Here is a 19,764-nt window from a genome sequence, read left to right on the forward strand (position 1 = left end):
GGGCTGGTTGCATGCCATGCAGGCGGTAGCATCGACCTACCATCAGGTCCTGCGCTTCCCGGCACCAACCGGACAGATAGAAGAGGTTTGGGGAGACCAGGTGATGGCAAGACAGTGCTTCGTCGCAGTAAATGGCAGCAGAGCTGCCAAGGGCTTTGTGCAGATGATAGAGGGGGTCGGAGGGAAAGGAAGTCCTGGAAGACGTAGGAAGAAAGGCCAAGGAGAAATCGGTCGAAGACTTGGTGGAGGCAAGTACAACGGCAAACGCTCCCGTCGCAACTGCACTTGCTGAGGCTCAAGAGGGAGTTGCAGCGCCAAACACTCCCGTCACAACTACACTTGCTGAGGCTCAAAAAGGTAGTTGCGGAGGCAAACAGATAGTACACAGTACATGCAAAAGGACGCGTGGCACCTTCTGCCTGGTGGCTCAAGGCAGAATATTTCATGTGATTCTTTAGGCCACATGTCCTCTCTCTATTTGGCCACTTGGTGTCCTCTTGGTGCCATGGAAAAGCCTATATAAATAGGACCTCTATTTGGCCACTTGGTGTCCTCTTGGTGCCATGGAAAAGCCTATATAAATAGGACCCATTTCCCAAGGTTCAACACGAGGAATTTTGGGGATTTGGGGGAGATGCTGCCCATTTTGGCACTGCCATACATTTCTTCTTGAGCTACTTGGTTCACCCTCACCCAGCTGCACACTCTCCAACTTCCAAACAGTTGCTGCTGCTCATTCTCAAGCCACTTTCACCATTCTTTGACCATTAGCATAGTTTTGCCTCTCTAATCACCTTCTCTAACCTCGAACCCCCTTACATTTTTGGTGACTCCGCTGGGGAGGCTGCTTTGTTGATTGTTCATACCCGCAGTGGTTTACACACCTCATTGGAAAAAAATGGCAGAGGATGAAGTTCAGCAAGGCTCTTCAAATGGCGGAGCAGCACATACGGAGGACCGTGACCACAGTGTTGTGATTGAGGCTGTTCAGTTACTCCAGGATACGCAGAGGGAGATCCTGGCAGCTTTGCAAACTCTCATTGATGCTATTATGGCCATGGCTTCTCGACCAGCTCCAGCGCAAGCACCTCCGCCCGTAGCAGTCCCAAACCCAGTGCCTAACCTGTTCCCTGAGGTTTGGGCTCCGATCCAGGTGCCTCCGGTGGTACTTTAGGCGAACAGTGCGGCTGTTGGTTTAGCTACGCAGGAGCAAACTAGACCATTCCGGCCCACTCACTTTGTTCCTCTAAGCCGATGAACAAGCTATGCTCGAGCAAGAGCGTAGCAAGAAGCAACTCCCATCTCTCCCCGACTCAGATGTAAAGGCCTCGTACTCTCAGGAGATATTGACCATGCCATACCCAACTGGGTATATAGTGCCCAAGTTTATTAAGTTTGATGGAAAACAAGGCAATGCCAGAGAACAGGTGGTGAGGTTCATAGAAACTCTTGGTGTCCATGGCAGTAACCACTCTCTGCGCCTTCGGGAGTTCTCCAAGTCCACTTACTGAAAGGGCTTGCAGCTGGTATGTGAACTTGGCTCCCAACTCGATCAAGAGTTGGGGGGAGATGGTGAACAAGTTCCACACGAAGTTCTTCCAAGTCCGAGAGAAAGTTACAACCCTCACCCTTGGGCGAGATGTCCAAAAGGAGGGCGAAGATATACTGGACTATGTTAAGCTGTTCTAAGATAAGGCTAATGACTGTCATGAACCAGTGGACGAGGCCCATTTAGTCCGCATATGTGTGGAGGGGTGCCATACGCGACTACAAAATATTCTTGGTGAATCATAATTTGCCTACCATTTTAGCCTTGATAGAGGCAGTTAGGAACCTCAGTACCACTAGTCCCTTGCACAAAACTCGTGACAGCCACCGCTACCCTCGCAGTAGCAAAGTTGCTGCGGTAACCTCTGCAGGAGGGAGCCGCTCGCAAGGGGAGGCGACGTCCTCTCGGAAGAGAGAGAGTTATGAGGACAGAAATCCATGTCCTTGCAGCCTTGAGAATGTTAAGGCTCTGGTTAAAGAATGGGTTGCTGATGGTGAACTTACCTTGCCTCCAGTTGAAGTCCCTCCAACCAAGAAGGACAAAGAAAGCCCGAATTATTGTGTCTATCACAGAACCACCAGACACCCTACTAGGGACTGTTGGACTTTGAAAAGTATCTTCAAGAAGAAAGTTGACGCAAATGAGCTGAAGTTCAAAGAACCGTGATGTGCAAAAGGACCTTTGTCCTAACCACAAGGAGAAGGGGAAGAATGTACATATATGATAATCGGCTATCTCGGGCCTGTGCGTGATCAAGTGCATATGGCGTCTTACTATGATGAGTTAGAAGAAATTGCAATCGGCCAGCTCCCTGAGACAGTACCTGCAGAGGCAAAATTCGCAGAGGATGCTAATGCCCAGGCCTTGCAAAACTCTGTTAAGTTTCGCGCCTTGTTTGACCAGTTGGGGCTGAGCCAAGCCGCCAGGTTGGAAGCAACAAAAGCCCTCATTAATATCTTTGAAGTGCACCATGATGAAGTTGCTGAGGCTAAGGAGTATGTGGCTCGGCGCATCCAGGAAGCTTATGGGGCCATTACTTTTTCAGAGGCAGACAGAGCATACCCATTTCCCCATAATCGTCCTCTTTTTGTCACAGCATACATCAATGATGTAGAGTTCAAGCGTGCTTTCCTTGATGGCGGGGGCATCCATAAACATCATCACTACTGACACCTTTGCAAAGGCTGGTATCTCAGAGTTCAGGATGGTTCGCCAACCCATCACTGTGACGGGTTTTGGCGGCGAGAAAAAAGATACCAAGGGCCATGTGGTCATGGACTTAGCAATTGGTGAGATCCGTTCCGCAACCAAGTTTCATGTGATTGAAGCAGACACAAATTGCTACATGATACTTGGCAGAGCTTGGATGCACCGATATGGAGCTATCCCGTCCAATTATCACCAATGCGTGAAGGCAAAGTTGGGAAAGCGCACAGTAACCATATAAATGCGTCTGAACAACCATTTGGGGTTGAGGAGGCACACTATTCGGATGCAGTTTTCTTTACTGACTTGTCAACGGGTGAAACTCTAAGGACCGGTAAAGTTGCAAGAGTAAAAAGGCATTCGGGATGCAGAGGCTGCTCCAGAAAGTAGTGGGCAGAAGAGGAGCAGCAAGCCCACAAGTCCTTCGCCTAAGATTGTTAAGGTGCGGGAGAGCGGTAAGACAGTTTACTACTTATGACGGGTCTTGGTGGCCAGGCTTCACATACCTTGGGAGGATGGCCCCGAGACAAATAAATGTGACGATGACGAGTCCCAAGAAAAGTTGGTGGAGACGCCTGAGCCCACCCCTGAATGCGTGCAAGATAGACCCAAACCGCAGCAGGAGGTACTTGCTGAGGTCAACCTCAACGACTTACCAGGGCAGAGCAAGCCCTGTGTTCATCAACGACACAATGGCTCCAACAGCTAAGGCAGAATTGATAACACTACTGAAGCGGTACAGTGACGTCTTTGCTTGGACATACGATAAGATGCTTGGTCTTGACCCATCTCTTGTCACCCATCACCTGGATACTTTTCCCAACTCTAAGCCAATAAAGCAGCATGCTCGAAAGTATCACCCTGACCTTGAGGCAAAGATTAAGGAAGAGGTAGAAAAGTTGTCGAGGGCCAAGTTCATTGAGCCTATAGAGTACCCAACTTGGCTAGCAAATATTGTGCCTGTGGAGAAGAAGAACGGCCAGATCAGGGTCTGTGTAGACTTTCTCGACCTGAATGAATGAGGCCTGCCTATTGCCCCATGTTGACACACTTGTCGATTCTACTGCGGGCCGTAAGGTGTTCTCCTTTATGGATGGGTTCAGTGGTTATAACCAGATCAAAATGGCATCAGAAGATGTAGAAAAAACGGCATTTAGAACACCCTTGGGAAATTTTTTCTATACGGTGATGCCTTTCGGTTTGAAAAACGCAGGGGCAACCTACCAACGGGCTATGACTGCAGTGTGCCATGACATGTTGCATCATGAAGTGGAAGTATATGTGGATGATCTGGTGGTCAAGTCTACCGAGGCAAACCGACACCTCTGCGACTTGGAAAAAGTTTTTCAGCGATGCCGCAAATTCTGCCTAAAGATGAACCCTCTCAAGTGTGCCTTCGGAGTTACCGCCGGCAAGTTCCTTGTCTTTTTTGTACACCGGCAGGGGATTGAAGTAGATGAGGATAAGATTAAATCAATCATGGAGATGCCACCACCACACTCTCAAAAGGCTTTGAAGAAATTCCTAGACAAAGTGTCATACCTCAGGAGGTTCATTCCAGCCCTTGCTGAGATAACCTTTTCCTTTGGGACACTGCTGAAAGGGAATCACAAGTTTGAATGGTTGCAAGAACACCAGCAGGCATTTGATATGGTGAAGAAAGCACTTACAATGATTACCCTACAACCCAACAAGCCTCTGCTACTGTACCTGACGTCTACACCTCGGTCTATTGGGGCTCTACTTGTCCAAGACATAGATGGCATTGAGAAGCCAGTCTATTACATCAGTCGCAAAGTCAATGGTGTCGAGTCGCGATATACCCCAATTGAGAGGCATTGTTTAGCCTTAATCTTCACAGCGCGGAAGTTGTGCCACTATTTTTTGGCACACCCGATCCATGTTGTGACCTCGGAGTGATCCGGTCTGCTACTTGCTAAGCAAACCCGCTCTGACTGGAAGAATGGCAAGATGGCTTTTGGCTCTAGCAGAATATGACATCACTTGTGTTACTCCCAAGGCTATTAAGAGCCAAGCACTTGCAGACTTACTGGCCCAATTCCCATCTGGTGAACATGAACCTGCAGAGGTATTTCTACCAGGTGAGGTCCATGTCTCAGCAGCTGTAGTTGAGGCTTATTGCAACTTAAAATTTGGTGGAGCTTCGGGAGCTGGGAAAGGCGGAGCTGGCATAACACTAACCAGTGAAGGAGAGAAGTTTCATCTATCATATAAGCTTGATTTTGAATGTTCAAACAACGAGGCTGAATATGAGGCGTTGATATTGGGTCTAATCGCTGCCCAAAAGAAGGGGCTCCGCAAGTTGAAAATTTGGGGTGACTCTGAGTTAGTTGTCAGGCAAACAATGGATGATTTCGCCTTAAAGGAGCCTCTGTTGGGCCCGTATCGCACCGTGGTTCAAGGGTTGCTCACTCAATTTGATGATGTCCAAATCCAGCATACCCCTGGAACACACAACCGTTTCCCCGATGCCTTGGCTACACTGGGGGCAAGGGTGGATATACCAGATGATAGTATAGCCATCGTCATCGAGAAAAGAACAACACCGGCAGTGTTAGCCGAAGAACATACAGAGCATGAAGCTGAGGGATGGAAAGCAGATATAATCCAACAGAACAGTTGAAAACAGGCCAGGGAACAATTAGACTAGCAGAACTTGCATAATTTCTGCTCCTCAGAGGAGAGTTGTATTTTCGCGGTGCCAATAACTTGCTGGCAAGGTGCGTCGGTAGACAAGAAGCAACTTACAGACTTAAGCAGATCCATGCTAAGTCTTGTGGAGATGGAGATAACAGTCTATACCGGCGGATACAGAGGCAAGGGTATTACTGGCCAGAGATGGAAAAGGAAAGTACTGAGTTGCAGAGGCAATGTGCAAAATGTCAATCCCATCCTAAGGAAGAGGAAGCCCATTTCTTAAGCAGTGAAGAATGGAGGCAGCCATATGTCGACTACCTTGGAAATGGCACACTGCCTGAGAACAAAGCCGATGCAATCAGAGTTAAGAGGCGGGCCCTCCGCTTCTTCCTTGACCAAAGGATAAGGCAAATGAGGTGCTGAGGGAAGCCCACAAGACAGAACATCAAGGAGGGCAGCGATTATATGGACATCTCATTCACCTCGGCTACTACTGGCCGACAATGGAAGAAGATGCTAAAAACTTTGTAAGGAGATGCCAATCCTGCCAGAAGTTTGGGAACTTGATACATGCACCGGCAGTTGAGCTGCACAACATCAAGACCCCTTAGCTGTTCCATACTTTGGCATTTGACCGCGCAGCAATCGAAAGGCCACAGATTGCAACGACTGAAGTTAGTACCAAGTGGGTGGAGGCTATACCGATGAGGAAGGCAGACGGGGCAGGAGTAGCCAACTTCATCAGAGAAAGCATAATCTGTAGGTTTGGCATACCAAAAGTAATGTTGTCTGACAATGGAACTCCCTTTGTAAATCGTTATGTGGGAAGACTGCTGAACACCTACCAGATCAAGCAGCACAAGTCTAGTCCATACTACCCCCAAGGGAATGGACAAGCTGAGGCGACCAACAAAACCATCATCCGAATATTGAGTAAAATGATGGATGAAGCAGGGGGCACATGGTTTGAACGACTCCCCGTAGCACTCTAAGCGTATAGAAAAGAAAGCCAACTCAGGCAGCCCCATTTTCCCTAGTGTACGGGTCCGAAGCTGTATTACCAGTTGAGTTGGCAGTACCCTCAGCAAGAATGGCTATGTCAGCACACTTAGTTCCAGACAGCAGAAAGAATGACATAGAGGCTGCTGAAGAAAGAAGAGATTGGGCCTCGCGGGCAGTGGAAAAGTATCATCAATCTGTAGGTCGTGCCTACATTCAATTTGTTCAGCACAAGAAGTTCAATAAAGGGGACTTGGTATGGAAGACAGTGGACGCAATCATGTGGGGGCAACCAATTCCCAAGTTCTCACCAAGATGGGAAGGCCCCTACAAAGTTGCTGAGGCAAGCAGCAGCGGGTACTACAAGTTGACAAGAGTAGATGATGGGTTCAAAACTGGCCCTATCATCGCCACGTTGTCTGCATGCTCGAGGAAACCATCGACTGCCTGAAGCCTATCCTTTATCCACGATAGGTCCAAACCGTTCCTCTCAAAGCCACTCAGGTTTGCCTCGGCACTTTCCACGAACTTGCTAGGGGTTGTCAGAATCTTCTTAGTAGCAAGGTCGCAAATGAAGCTGGTGAGTGACTCCAGCAGTGCTGTCTGCACCATAGATCCAGGAGCGTTAAAAGCAGGAAAGGTGCCGGGGTGCAGCGCCTGGATGCGAGGCGAGAGTGGGAGCAGATACGGAGGAGACCCAGTAACTTAGAAAAGAAACTTTCTCTGAGGGCTAAGGGGACTCCCTCACACCCCCGCCAGCTTCAATCACTGGAGGGAGACTGGTGGAGCGACCAAAGGTCTAAGGACGACACACTTCCCCTGAAGATGATTGCCCAACAGCATTAGAATGGGTAGATGTAGCGTTGGCGACCAGGTGAACTAGCCTCGCGAGAAAGACTAAAGCTGCCTACACTGTCATGTCGCTTCGAAAAGAGGTCATCCATCTGGTAGTCTCTAACGTTCAGATCTGGAACAGCAGTGGTATCCATTCCAGTATAAAAATCTCGGGATATCCCAAGATCAGCTGGCACTTCTGGAAAGTGAGTGGGGTACAAGTCTGTCAGCTGTTCAGAGGTTGTCGAAGCAACTGGGTCAGAGGTCCCAGCGACAGCAATAACAGTGTGGGTGGCTAAAGTGACAGCTACCTCTGCAAGTTGGTCCAAATTTAGAGAGGCCACAGCAGGAACAGTGGAAGCAGCCGCTACACTTGCACTCTCTTTAGCCACTTGGGCGTTCGGAAGTGGGGTCTGCTGAACCAATGGAGACTCAGTGGACTGGGAGGAACCACCAGATGCAGCTCCAAAGGGAGGTGGTGCAACTTCCAGCGGCTCTCTCATGCTGCTATCTGCCCTTGGGGTCTCAGGGAAAAAATCCTCTCCGCAGACAGAGGAACGGTCGGAGTGCACAAAATCAGCGAGGTTTAGAGTCTCTGCACCCTCAGCAACTAGGCCGCCTGCAACAACTTCCACAGCAGGGGGGACTTCATTTTCTGCAGCCTCCACAACTGGCTCAGCCTCAGTAGTTGGTGCGGGCTCAGCACTTCGTTTTTCTTCAACATCTGGAAGTACTGTCCTGCGGGTCCTGAACCTTGTGACCCTTGTAACAATGGGAAGGTCGTCGTCGTTGTCGTCGTCGTCGTCGTCGTCTGAATTTGAGGAAATTCCGATGGCAGTAGAAGAACCTCTGGAGCTGGTGGTATGGCCGGTGGGCCCTTAAAAGAAAAAAGGTTATGTGATTACCAAAGTAAATTTAAGAAGTCCAAGGAATGTGATTTCCGGTTAGTGATGCTTCCAGCCCAATCTGCATCTGTATGTACTTCCACTTGAAGATGTCCTTGTTTTTTAAATATCAAGCCTTTATCCGGAGTTCTCTTTAGATACCTTAGGATCCTGTATGCTTCTTCAAAGTGCTCCTTTCCTGGTGAATGCATGAATTGGCTTACTCTGCTTACTGCGAATGCTATGTCGGGATGTGTGAGATTAGTATATCAGTCTTCCAACAAGTCTCTGAAATTGGTCTATATTCACCACATCTTCAATTCTAGCATGATGTAGCTTCAAGTTGAGCTCGGTTGGTGTTTCAGCAGCTTTACATCCGAGCAAGCTTGTTTCTTTGAGCAAGTCAATTGCGTACTTGCGCTGAGTGACAAAAATGCCCTCCTTAGATGTAGTGAACTCCATTCCAAGAAAGTATCTTAGTGCTCCAGGACCTTTATCTCGAAATCTTTAGCAAGTCCCTTCTTTAACTTTTTCGATTCGGCACTATCATTACCTATTAGAATTATGTCATCTACATAAACAATCAAACTAGCTACTTTACCTTCTCTTGAGTGTTTATAGAACATAGTATGGTCTGCTTGGCTTTAACTGTATCCGAGGTTTTTTACAACCTTCCCAATGCGTTCAAACCACGCCCTTGGGGATTGTTTGAGGCCGTATAGAGACTTGTTTAATTTGCAGATTTTATCTATCCCAAACTTCTTTTCAAAACCTGAAGGTAGGTTCATATAGACTTCTTCTAGATTTCCATTTACGAAGGCATTTTTTACATTTAATTGATGTAGAGGCCAGCTGGAATTAGCTGCTAGTGATAGTAAAACCCGAATTGAGTTCATCTTGGCAACTAGAGCAAAGGTTTCTTGGTAGTCAATCCCGAGGGTTTGTGTAAACTTTTTTGCCACGAGTCTCACCTTATATCTTTCTACGCTACCATCAGCTTTGCACTTCACTGTAAATACCCATTGGCACCCTACTGTCTTTTTGTCCTTAGGCAGATTCACTAACATCCAAGTACTGTTCTTTTCTAGAGCATTCATCTCTTCCATAATTGTTGATTTCCAATTAGGATCATCCAAGGCTTCCTTAATAATTCTAGGAACAAACAGGTTAGATATTTTTGAAGTAAATGCCCTATGACTTTTGTAAAGTTTATCATAAGATAAATATTTCGCAATGGAATGTTGGGTACATTTTCGAATTCCTTTCCTAATGGCTAGAGGAAGATCACAATCTGTGGGTATAACATTAGGTAAAACCGCTGAAGGAAATGGAGATGAAGTAGAGATAGATGATGGAGGAACCAGATTAGGAATACCCAAGGTTCTGAAAAGTGGTTGCGGTCGTCGTAACGGTGGCGGTGGCACGGTTGCGGTTGCAGGGTGTAAAGGCCGTAGCGTAACGGTTGCGGTTATTGGAACCGTGAATTTTTTTATTTTTCGCACAATTTGAAAAAAACTTACTGATATGCACATTTTTTTCCATGATCATATCTATTGGGTTTTAAAATAAATATTGATCAATTTTTGTAAATTTTTAAGTTTGATGTAATATATTTCATATTTTTAAATCACTATAAACTGAGTTTTTTACATTTTATTTTAATAATTAATGACTTTATATTCTACAAAAAAATCAATCACTAACTATTATATATAAGATAAACAATGACAAAAGTAAGAGAATAAATAAAAGCCTAAATATATATATATATATATACATATATATTTTAATCAAGCCAAATAGATAATGACCACACTTATTATTATTATTATTATTATTATTATTATTATTATTATTATTATTATTTTCAAATAATATATAGATAAACACACAGAAACAAAATAGTTGAGTGATAGCAGCTGAATAGAATAGTATAGGTCTTACAGCTTCAACAAATCAATAACATGTTCTTCATCTTCCCTCTTCCCTCTTCTTTCTCTCTATCTCTTCCTCCTCCATCTTCTCTCTTTATCTTCCCTCTTCTCTCTCTAACTCTCTTCTCTCATTTTCAACTTTTTTTTTTTTTTGTGTTTTTTCAAAAGAAGCAATTCGGAACCGTTATATAAAGGTGCAAAACAGGCCGTTACGGCACCATTACGACCGCTATAGTGGCCGCTACGGCCGACACACCAATGAATCTCAATCACACTGCAAAAGCAGCCGTAACGGGTGGCGGTAACCACCACAACAACGTAACGATTGCGGCCGCTTTTTAAAACCTTGGGAATACTTGAACTACTTGAGGGACCTTTTTTAAGAGATTCTGATTGGCTTTGTGGTATAGTGGTTGGCTAGTCTTTACTTTTTCTTTGAGTATTTTTCTAAGCATAAACCAAAAACTCAGGTTCGGGAACAGTTTGTTCCAATTGTAGTATTTCTCCCCCTGCTTGTGAGCCTTCTATGTTTGGAGAAATTGGACTGGGATTTCATTCGTTCTCTATATCTTGAATACACTGTTTCTGTTCTTGTTTTTCAGAAAACAAGGGATAGAGATCGAATAGGATTTGGTAAGGGATCCGAAGTTGTCTGCCAAAAATTTTCTTCCTTTCTCTTTTTCTCCCCTTGAAGAGAATTTTTGGTAAAATAGGATTGAGTTTCAAGAAAGGAGACATCTATAATCACCCGAATGTTTTTTGTTTGAGGATTATAGCACTTGTAGCCTCTTTTGTTTGGAGCATACCCGATGAAAACAACACGACAGTGAGAGTTTTTGGATAATTTACTGACAGACAACAACTTGCAGGCCAGTTTAGGAACATGAAGGACAGAGTGAAGAGTAATATTTTCTAAAATTTTTATTTGAACTTTTCCTACAATGGGTGAGAAATTGCCATCAGCAATTCTAACTCTCACTTTCAGAATAAAATAAATAAGTATTAAATAAAGAAGAGAAAGAAGTCATGTGATCAGATGCCCCCGAATCAATGATCCAAGGGACAGAATTTTGACTACAAGATAGAGCCATAAGGATTGCTACCTGTCTGTGCAAGAGAACCACTAGGAGTGCTGGATAAAGAATTGGATTTTAGCAGTTTAAGAAAATAATCCATCTACTCCTTACTGAACAGACTTACTTCAACCTCATTGGGATAGGAGAATGCATGAATTGGTCTGTCACTTGATTTGCAGCTCTTCCAAGTTGCAGGCTTCCCATGGATCTTCTAGCAGTTTTCTCGAGTATGGCGTGGTTTATTGCAATAATCACACCATACTCGAGATTTTTCATTCCTCCGTGGTTTAAAAACCTTGTTTGCACTTACATCTGATGTAATCATGGCTGAGTTTTCCACAGGTGTAGCAGCTCCCTTTTTCCCAAGCATCACATTCCTACGGCTTTCTTCTCTCCTAACTTTAGCAAAGACATCACCAAAAGGAGGCAGAGGTTGGCGGCCAATTATTCTCCCTCCGACTTCATCAAATTCAATGTTTAAGCCGGCAAGGAATTTGTAGATACGGTGATCCTCCACCATCTTTCTGTTGTGATTGCAGTCCTCGGTTGACTTCCACTCATAATCATTGAACATGTCCAAATCTCGCCACAACCTTTTCAGAGAATTGAAGTACTTAGTGATACTGTCCTCTCCTTTACGAATGTCACCAAGTTTAATTGTCAACTCATATATTTGGGACTGATTTCCCAAATCCGAATACATCTGGGTGATAGTATCCCAGAGTTCTTTGGCTGTTGGATAACACATATAGTTGGAGCTGATGTCTTCCTTCATGGAATTCACTAACCATGTCATGACCATGGAGTTTTCAGCATCCCTAGTAGCATATGCCGAGTCCTCTTTTGCTGGTGCCTTCTTCTCTCCTGTCAAGTATCCAATCTTTCCTCGGCCCCGAATGTACATCTGGATGGACTGAAACCAACGCAAGAAATTATCACCATTGAGTTTAATGCTGGTGATTTGCACCGAGTGAGAATCAGTGTTGGAGACATGTTTCTCAATGTTTTTCGGTGAAACGGTAACTGTGGATTCAGATGTGGTTTCTGATATGGTGAAGGACAGCTTGCTGGTTCTAGGACTACCTCAGAAGGGTCAGAGAATAAGTCCTTAGCTTTGATACCATGAAAGCTAGAAAGAACAATATTTCTTATTCTCATATTTAAACAATGTACATAGCACCTCTATTTATAGGAGATACAAGGCATAAAATTAGGAATTGATTAGCTACTAATTAGCTACTGATTCTGAGGACTGATTAGCATTTAGCTACTAATTCTGATCCTAATAAACTTTCCTATTCTATAGTATTGACTAAATCTAAATGTTTACAGTTGTGATATCCAAAAGAATTCAGTCATATCCTGGAAGAATTATTTTCTTTCCATTTCCAACATTGAATATAATTGATATTTGTTAGTTTTCCTTTTCTGGGCTTCTGTGGCACGTAGGCATTGTTCGTCATGCTATGCTTTTTCAGGGGTAAGTGCTTTATTGCCATAAAAGGGGATTTACAATGAAGCTCATGACATGCCAAAGGCAATACCCCCTCTAAAAGAGAGCTTACAATTCTCTATAAATACTCTAAAAATTACACAACATATTCTAAGTAAATTATTCGATGAATTACTCAGTAAATTCCCAGCAAATTTTTAGTAAATTACTTAGTAAATTCCAAGTAAATTACTCAGTAAATTCACGTAATTTCTCAGCAAATCACTCAGTAAATTCTCAGTAAATTCCAAGTAAATCCTCAGTAAATTACTTAGTAAATTCCTCTGTAAATTCTCAATAAATTCCTATTAAATTCTCAGTAAATTACTCAGTAAATTCCCTATAAATTCTTAGTAAATTACTCAATAAATTCTCAGTACATTACTCAGTATATTTTCAACAAATTACGCAGTAAATTATTCAGTAAATTCCAAGTAAATTCTTAGTGAATTACCAGTAAATTATCTATAAATTACTCATTAAATTCTCAGTAAAGTACTCAGTAAACTACACGGTATCTGGTATCCTTATCAGGTTCACTAGGGCTGAGGTTGAACATCCCGCTGCTCACCTACATGCATATAAATAAAGAGTGAGCTAACACCCAGTAAATAATACCATAGTAAAGGGGTTGGGTGAATGAGCCCCTTTTAACAGATAAGTATAACTAATCAAATCAGTAAGTATTTTACATCGGAATGACCTTGGGTCCAACGTGCGACAGAACGACCTTAGGTCAAATAGATAGCAGAATATACAGTACAAGTTCAATTATTGTTCAACAGAATGGCCTTCGGCCCAACAATGTACAGAATGACCTCAGGTCCAATAGTCGACAAACTCACCGATCGGATTCATTTATCTCTTATCAGAACGACTTTGGGTCCAATCATTTCCAGTAGCATAATGGCCATTCAACTATTGCAATTGTATATCAATCATTCAAACTTGTGAGAGATTCAATCATATCATATCAGTCAATCAATCTTATCAGAGATTTAGAATGACCTTTAGGTTCATTTTATCAGATGTACGAAACGGCCTTAGGTCCAATTCAGATATATTGAGCAACCTCACTCCATAATTCAGTTGTATAGAATGACCTTGGGTCCATTATTCAATTATACAGAACGACCTTGGGTCCATTTATTATAGTCATGTCATATCATTCGCTTGTACAGATAGCATGTCCTTTAGGCTGCTGGTGACTCATTCACATATATCAAATCATTGATCTAGAAAAACTTACCATATAAGGCCAATCAGAAAAATAAAGTATAAGTAAAATATCTTTACGAAGATATTACTCACAGTGGTCAGATGGCTGAATCATCCTTGTAGTTGACCCTACATAATTCGCAACACATTGGGTCATAATACAATTCAATCCATTCTTAACTTGTTTAATTCTCTTAGGCTTCTTTCATGTTCTTTAATTCATTTAGAATACTCAATGTATGCCTAAGAATGCTCATAAATGAAAAAGAACAGAAATTGAAGCATAAAACAACTTTTCAAAGTTTCCTAGAACGGAGCACTTCGCTTGAGCACAACATTGGTCACTTGAGCGGTTAAACAATTTGCAAGGGGTTCGCTCGAGCAGTCTGTAAAGACTGCAAAAGTACTGAATGCTCGATTTTTACACTCGAGCCAACTTCTTAGTCGCTCGAACCAAGACTAAAAACTAGGGGTGGCCGCTCAAGCGGTCGTTTGGTCACTCGAGCTAACCTCTAATGTCTGCAAAAGTACTAGATGCCTTCAATTTATGCTCGAGCGATAACTTCACCGCTTGAGCGATGCGGTCGATTTTTGGGTTTTTCATAATGCTATTTGGGTTTCAAAACATGGTTTTAAATGATACAACTTGCATGTTATGTCCTATATTTGAGCCATAATCAACTACTAACATTATCATATGAGTCAATTCCACAAGATTGAAGTTCAAATCATCATGAATTCATCATGCAAGCCCTAAATCATGTCAAATTCTTTTTCATATCTCCAAACCCATGAAATCAAATTCCATAACTTCATGAATTGTGTGCAAGCATGTGAAATGTAGCCTCTAATTTCATCTCAAATGGTACAAATGATGCTCAAATTCATGTGACTCAACAAAATTATGCATGCATGTGTGATTTGGCACCAAATTCTTCATGTTAAGTTTATATCTTACATTAATTCACCGATTCTTCTTGAATTCACAAGTTATAAGATCTCAATTCACAATCTAAGGTGTAATTACTCACCTAGAGGCTTTAATTCTCCCAATCCTAGCTAGAACATGAATTACTTTTCACTATCCTCCAATTCACTATGCAAATCCTTCAAGTTGAGCTTCTTTTCTCTCTAATTCTCACTTCTTTCACTCTAGAGTGTATATTTTCAAAATTTTGAGCACATAAGATGAGCTTAAGCACATTTAGGACATATTTATATGTTGGCATAATCAAAATTGCTAATTATGGTTTAGTGCTAATTGATGATGCTTAATTAAATTAATTTAATCTAATTATTTTGATTCGAATCAATTTTTAATTAAATCTCACCGTAGGCTCTAAAAATTATGCTAATCATAATTGTACCGTCAATTTCGGTTTTTGTTGCCTCTACGGCCCTCAATTACAAATTATAGTAGAATACCGAACAGATTTTTCTACGGTGAACAGATATAAATTCAAATGCACAAATAATCACATGTTTAGCACCCAAGATCAAATTAAGCACATAATCACAAGTATAATTAAAAAGTAACAGCATATCACAGAACAGGGTTATCACATAAAGTAGAAATCATAATAGATAATTCATCAATGAACATATATGCACAAATTACACATCAAACACATAATTAGCATTCAAAATTAAATAAATATAAATATACTACGTAATGGCGTTATCACAGGACAAGTGCATGAGTAGAGATGAATCGTGTCTCTATCAGCCTCTACCATTATCCTCCATCCTCCGCCGATTGCCGACAGTTTTTGGTTTTCATAGATGCCTTATCCATTGACGACTCATGGTTTCATGGTCTCTCTCTTTTCTCTCTCTCTCTCTCTCTCTCTCTCTGGGTTTCCTTCACTGTTTAGAATAAGTATGGGTTTTTCTACATTTCTCATCAATTAGAGAACCCATTTGAGAATCTCAATTGGTTTTTGTTCTTGCTTTGTCTCTATTTCAGATAACTAATTGATGATGTGTTTGATGCCGTTGAAATTGGTCTCTTATTATTTGCTTTGTATTATTGATTGAAAATTCTGTTATTGGTTGTTAGAAGTTGATTGTATAAGTCGCCTATCAACTGTTGATATTTTGCTCGACTGTGCTATCTATGAACAAAACTCTTCCAATTTCTATGTATTTGGATATAGACATTACTATATTCATTTTTTTAGGCTATTTGATGGATTGATTTGGGTGTGGGTTTGTACTTTAAATGGAGTTGTGTTGTAGAAATGCACAAATTCAATAAGGAAATATCAAAATAACTACCAAATAGAGGATTGACAACAAACCATGAATAACCATTAAATAACCACAATGTATTGACAACAAATCATGAATTCCATGTTATTTCATAAAAAAAAATAATAAAAATGTAGTCCTCTTTTTAATGCCATCCAACTATTTGATATAATGCTTCGTTGACAAAATTGATGATCCACATAAACTGCCCACCTTAGACCATCTCTAATTCTTCATCAATTTTTTTTTTGTCTTATCAAATTTAAATTTGATGAAAAAATTAATGAAAGCCTGTTTTCAACCATTTCATCAAATTTGAAGGTGTTGTTTTGTACCGTGTATTCTTTTTTTTTTTTTTTTTAATTTCTTTTATTAGTTACCTAAAAGTCATTCAAACCTGCCCAGTGCACTTGTCAAAAAGTCTTTCTATATTGGACCCATAAATGATGAAAAAATTTAGTGTATTGTTAGTGACTGGTTTGTTTTATAGGGCCTAAGAAGTAGTTAAACTAATATCACAATCCGCTATTATGATTTGTTTATTTTAATGATGGTTGATATTCTTTATTCAAGACCTCATTTCCATTACATTGTTTCTAACTTTAAGATCTTTATTTATTCATTTATGCACTTTTTATTTATTTATTTATAAAACAGAAACGATGTCCATATCAGAAGGAAATTCCTCATCAATTGATTGCGCTCGAACATCAACATTCATTGGCAGCTCTCAAACACCCACACAGGCCAATGGCTCTATTCCGTTCTCATTTGAAAATGACCTTGAGGAAGACAAAGTGGTAGTTGTTAGAACAGATAGACTAAGAAGTGCCGTGTGGAAGCATTTTCTCAAGGTTCAAATTAAAAAAGTGGACAAGGCAAATAAGTAGCTATTGCAAGAAGACTCTTAGGGAAAAATCTCAAAATGGAAACTACACACTTGCGAGACCATTGTAATATTTGTCAAGTATGGAAAGCAATGGAAAGTATGAATGAGAAGGTTCAATCACCAAGCCTTGCAAAGGGAGAGGGGAAAAGGAAACTTGAGGCGTATATTTTTGACCAAGAATTTGCTAGGAAAGAGTTGGCTAACATAATAATCATGCATGAATATTCTCTTTCCATAGTGGAGCATGTTTGATTTAAGAGGTATTCATATGCCCTTCAACCTTTATATAAGATGGTATCTCGTAACATTATCAAGAGTAACATTTTAAAAATATATGATTTTGAGAAGATGAAGACATTGAAGATGATTGAGCAAAATAAAAGTAGAGTTGTCGTCATGATCGATATGTGGACATCTAGTAATCAAAAGAGAGAATTTATGGTTATCACGACACACTTCATTGATGACTATTGGAAATTGCAAAGTCGCATTGTAAGGTAATATATAATATTTGTTATGTCACTTTTTTAACTGTTTTAAACTATTAGTTTATGATTTAATTGTTAGTTTGCCTATTTACTAATTATTATTTATAATTTCTCAATTTAGGTTCGCTTACGTGCCATGCCCACAAATAGCACAAGTGATGTGTGATGAATTGATGGAGACTTTCTTGGATTAGAATTTTGATACGAAGCTTTTGACTATTACGGTTGATAACTATACAAGTAATGATGAGATGATTACAATTATTTTGGGTAAGTTGCATTCTCGTTCTCTCTTGTTGGGTGGAAGTTTATTTCACATACATCGAGCAGCTCCTATTCTTAACTTGATTGTGAAAGATGGGTTAAATGTAATGAAGGAAGGGATTGAAAAAATTGCGGAAAGTATGGTGTATTGGACAACAACACCAAAGAGAGAGGAGAGATTTACAGAAACAACCCAACAACTATGCATCTCTTATTCTAAGAAATTGTGTCTTGACTATGTTACTAGGTGGAACTCAACCTTTTTGTTGCTTCAAACTACCATAGAATACAAGTATGTTTTCTTCCATTTGAATACCCGTGACCCCCAATATAAAATTTCAATAAAATAGAGTGATTGAGTATTTGCTAGGAAAATTTGTGAAAAATTGAAAATCTTTTATGACATCACTGAGTTGTTTAGTGGGACTAAGTATCCAACTTCAAATATATATTTTTTCCAAAGGTTTATGAGATTAAAATTGTATTATCTCAATGGATTGTGTGTTTGGACATGGTGATAAAGACTATGGCATTGAATATGGTTGAAAAATACGACAAGTATTTGTTAGTTATTCATGGCATTTTAGGAGTTGCAGTAGTGTTGGACCTAAGGTACAAACTGAATTTGGTAGAATATTATTTTGAAAGAATTTATGGAGATAATTCTAATTTTGAGGTTGAGAGGATTAAGCAATTTTTTATGACATCTAAGCTTGGCCATATTGGTGATTCTTCGAACCATTTTGACTTGGGTTCTAGTGCTCTAGATACCTCTTAGGCTTTGATTTATTTCTTTCTCATAAAAAGAGGCGTAAACCTTTGGATGTGAAATTAGAGATGGATAATTATTTGGAAGAGGGTGTCTTACGAAGAAATCAATACTTTGATATCTTGGTATGATGGAAGTCAAATGAGACAAGTACCCAACTTTACAAGCCATAGCGAGGAATATGTCAACTATACCACTATCCATGGTTGCTTCAAAGTCCGCTTTTAGCACTAGCAGTAGAGTGGTGAGTCCACAATGTAGTAGGCTTTATCCCAAGACCTTGGAAGCTTTGATGTGTGCTCAAAGTTGGCTATGGTCTATTGAGAATGAAGGTAATGGATTTGCTTATTTAGTTTTGTCTTCATCTTGTCTTTCATTTTTATAATTCTTCTAATAGATAGATTTTGTTTTTTCCAAAGTGGTCAATGGAGTCCCAAAAATCAATTGGTTTTGCAAAAATCAATGATGATGATGATGTTGGAGATAATTTCAGCAAATAATTAATTTAAGAAAATAATAAATAAAAAAAATAACAAAATTAAACCTTACAGTACTTCTGCAGATTGTTTGTAAACAAGTTTGTGATTGAGACCAGCGTTTGAGCACTGTGTCTTTAAAACAGAATTTCATCCTCTCCAATGGTACTTGAAAACAATGGACGTCCTATCTCTTGGATACAACAATCACCACAAATGAAGATAGCACACTCTTTGATTGTACAGCGAACCAAAAATATATTTTATACTCACAAAATTCAGACTCATACAGATGAAAAATACATGAAGAATGCTTGAACTTGAGGAGTCTGGAATGAAGAAAATTGGAATAAGGCAGCCTTTATAGAGGCTTTGTTGGCACCTATTTGGTTTGAATAGAAAAGACATGAAGAAGAAGATGACTCTTGGGTCACATCCTTTAAAATAAAGAGATACCATGAAAGTGTTGTACCCTTTCATTCAAATGGAGTCTATTTCAATTCACCACTTCTAAATTTTTCCAACAGATGATGATGGTGGTGAGTCCACTTTAGGGTTGATCATACGGTATTAAACTTGTGATGCAGTTAGATATTTTCTGAATTTTTTTTTTTTAGTAGAATATGAAATTTGTAATGTGGGTGGACAAGAATTGAATTATAGTTACATAACAATAACATTAGATGTAAATGAGTTATTTTATTTTGTACATATTTGAAAAATAAGCAAATGGTTCATTGCTCAATATTTATTTTGATAGTCAAGTTTAAAATTTATA

The 19,764-nt window shown here is 40.6% G+C and overlaps 2 protein-coding genes across 4 annotated transcripts in view; both read left to right on the forward strand.

Annotated features, from left to right (window-relative positions):
• Positions 1-19,048, forward strand: part of LOC114267776 (uncharacterized) — an 89,393-nt gene extending 70,345 nt beyond the window's left edge. Inside the window, exons 18-21 of one of the 3 annotated variants that reach the window (XM_082925295.1) lie at positions 15,538-15,665; positions 16,758-17,249; positions 17,338-17,486; positions 17,599-19,048. The gene's annotated coding sequence lies outside the window, so the exon portion shown is untranslated. Of the gene's footprint in view, positions 1-15,537; positions 15,666-16,757; positions 17,487-17,598 lie in introns of all 3 variants that reach the window. The other 2 variants (XM_082925297.1, XM_082925296.1) reach the window with 2 other exon arrangements.
• LOC114312221 (uncharacterized) lies at positions 3,845-4,675 on the forward strand. Its single transcript, XM_082923422.1, has one exon. It carries the CDS (start codon positions 3,845-3,847, stop codon positions 4,673-4,675), a length of 831 nt encoding a protein of 276 aa, XP_082779548.1.
• Positions 19,049-19,764: the final 716 nt, after the last annotated feature.

Source organism: Camellia sinensis, chromosome 4 (genome assembly GCF_055761805.1).
Source record: "Camellia sinensis isolate YWXY chromosome 4, ASM5576180v1, whole genome shotgun sequence".
Lineage (NCBI taxonomy): Eukaryota > Viridiplantae > Streptophyta > Magnoliopsida > Ericales > Theaceae > Camellia > Camellia sinensis.

Excerpts from the sequence above, each read along its gene's own strand:
- LOC114312221 (XM_082923422.1), top strand. The coding sequence starts at position 3,845 with ATGGATGGGTTCAGTGGTTATAACCAGATCAAAATGGCATCAGAAGAT.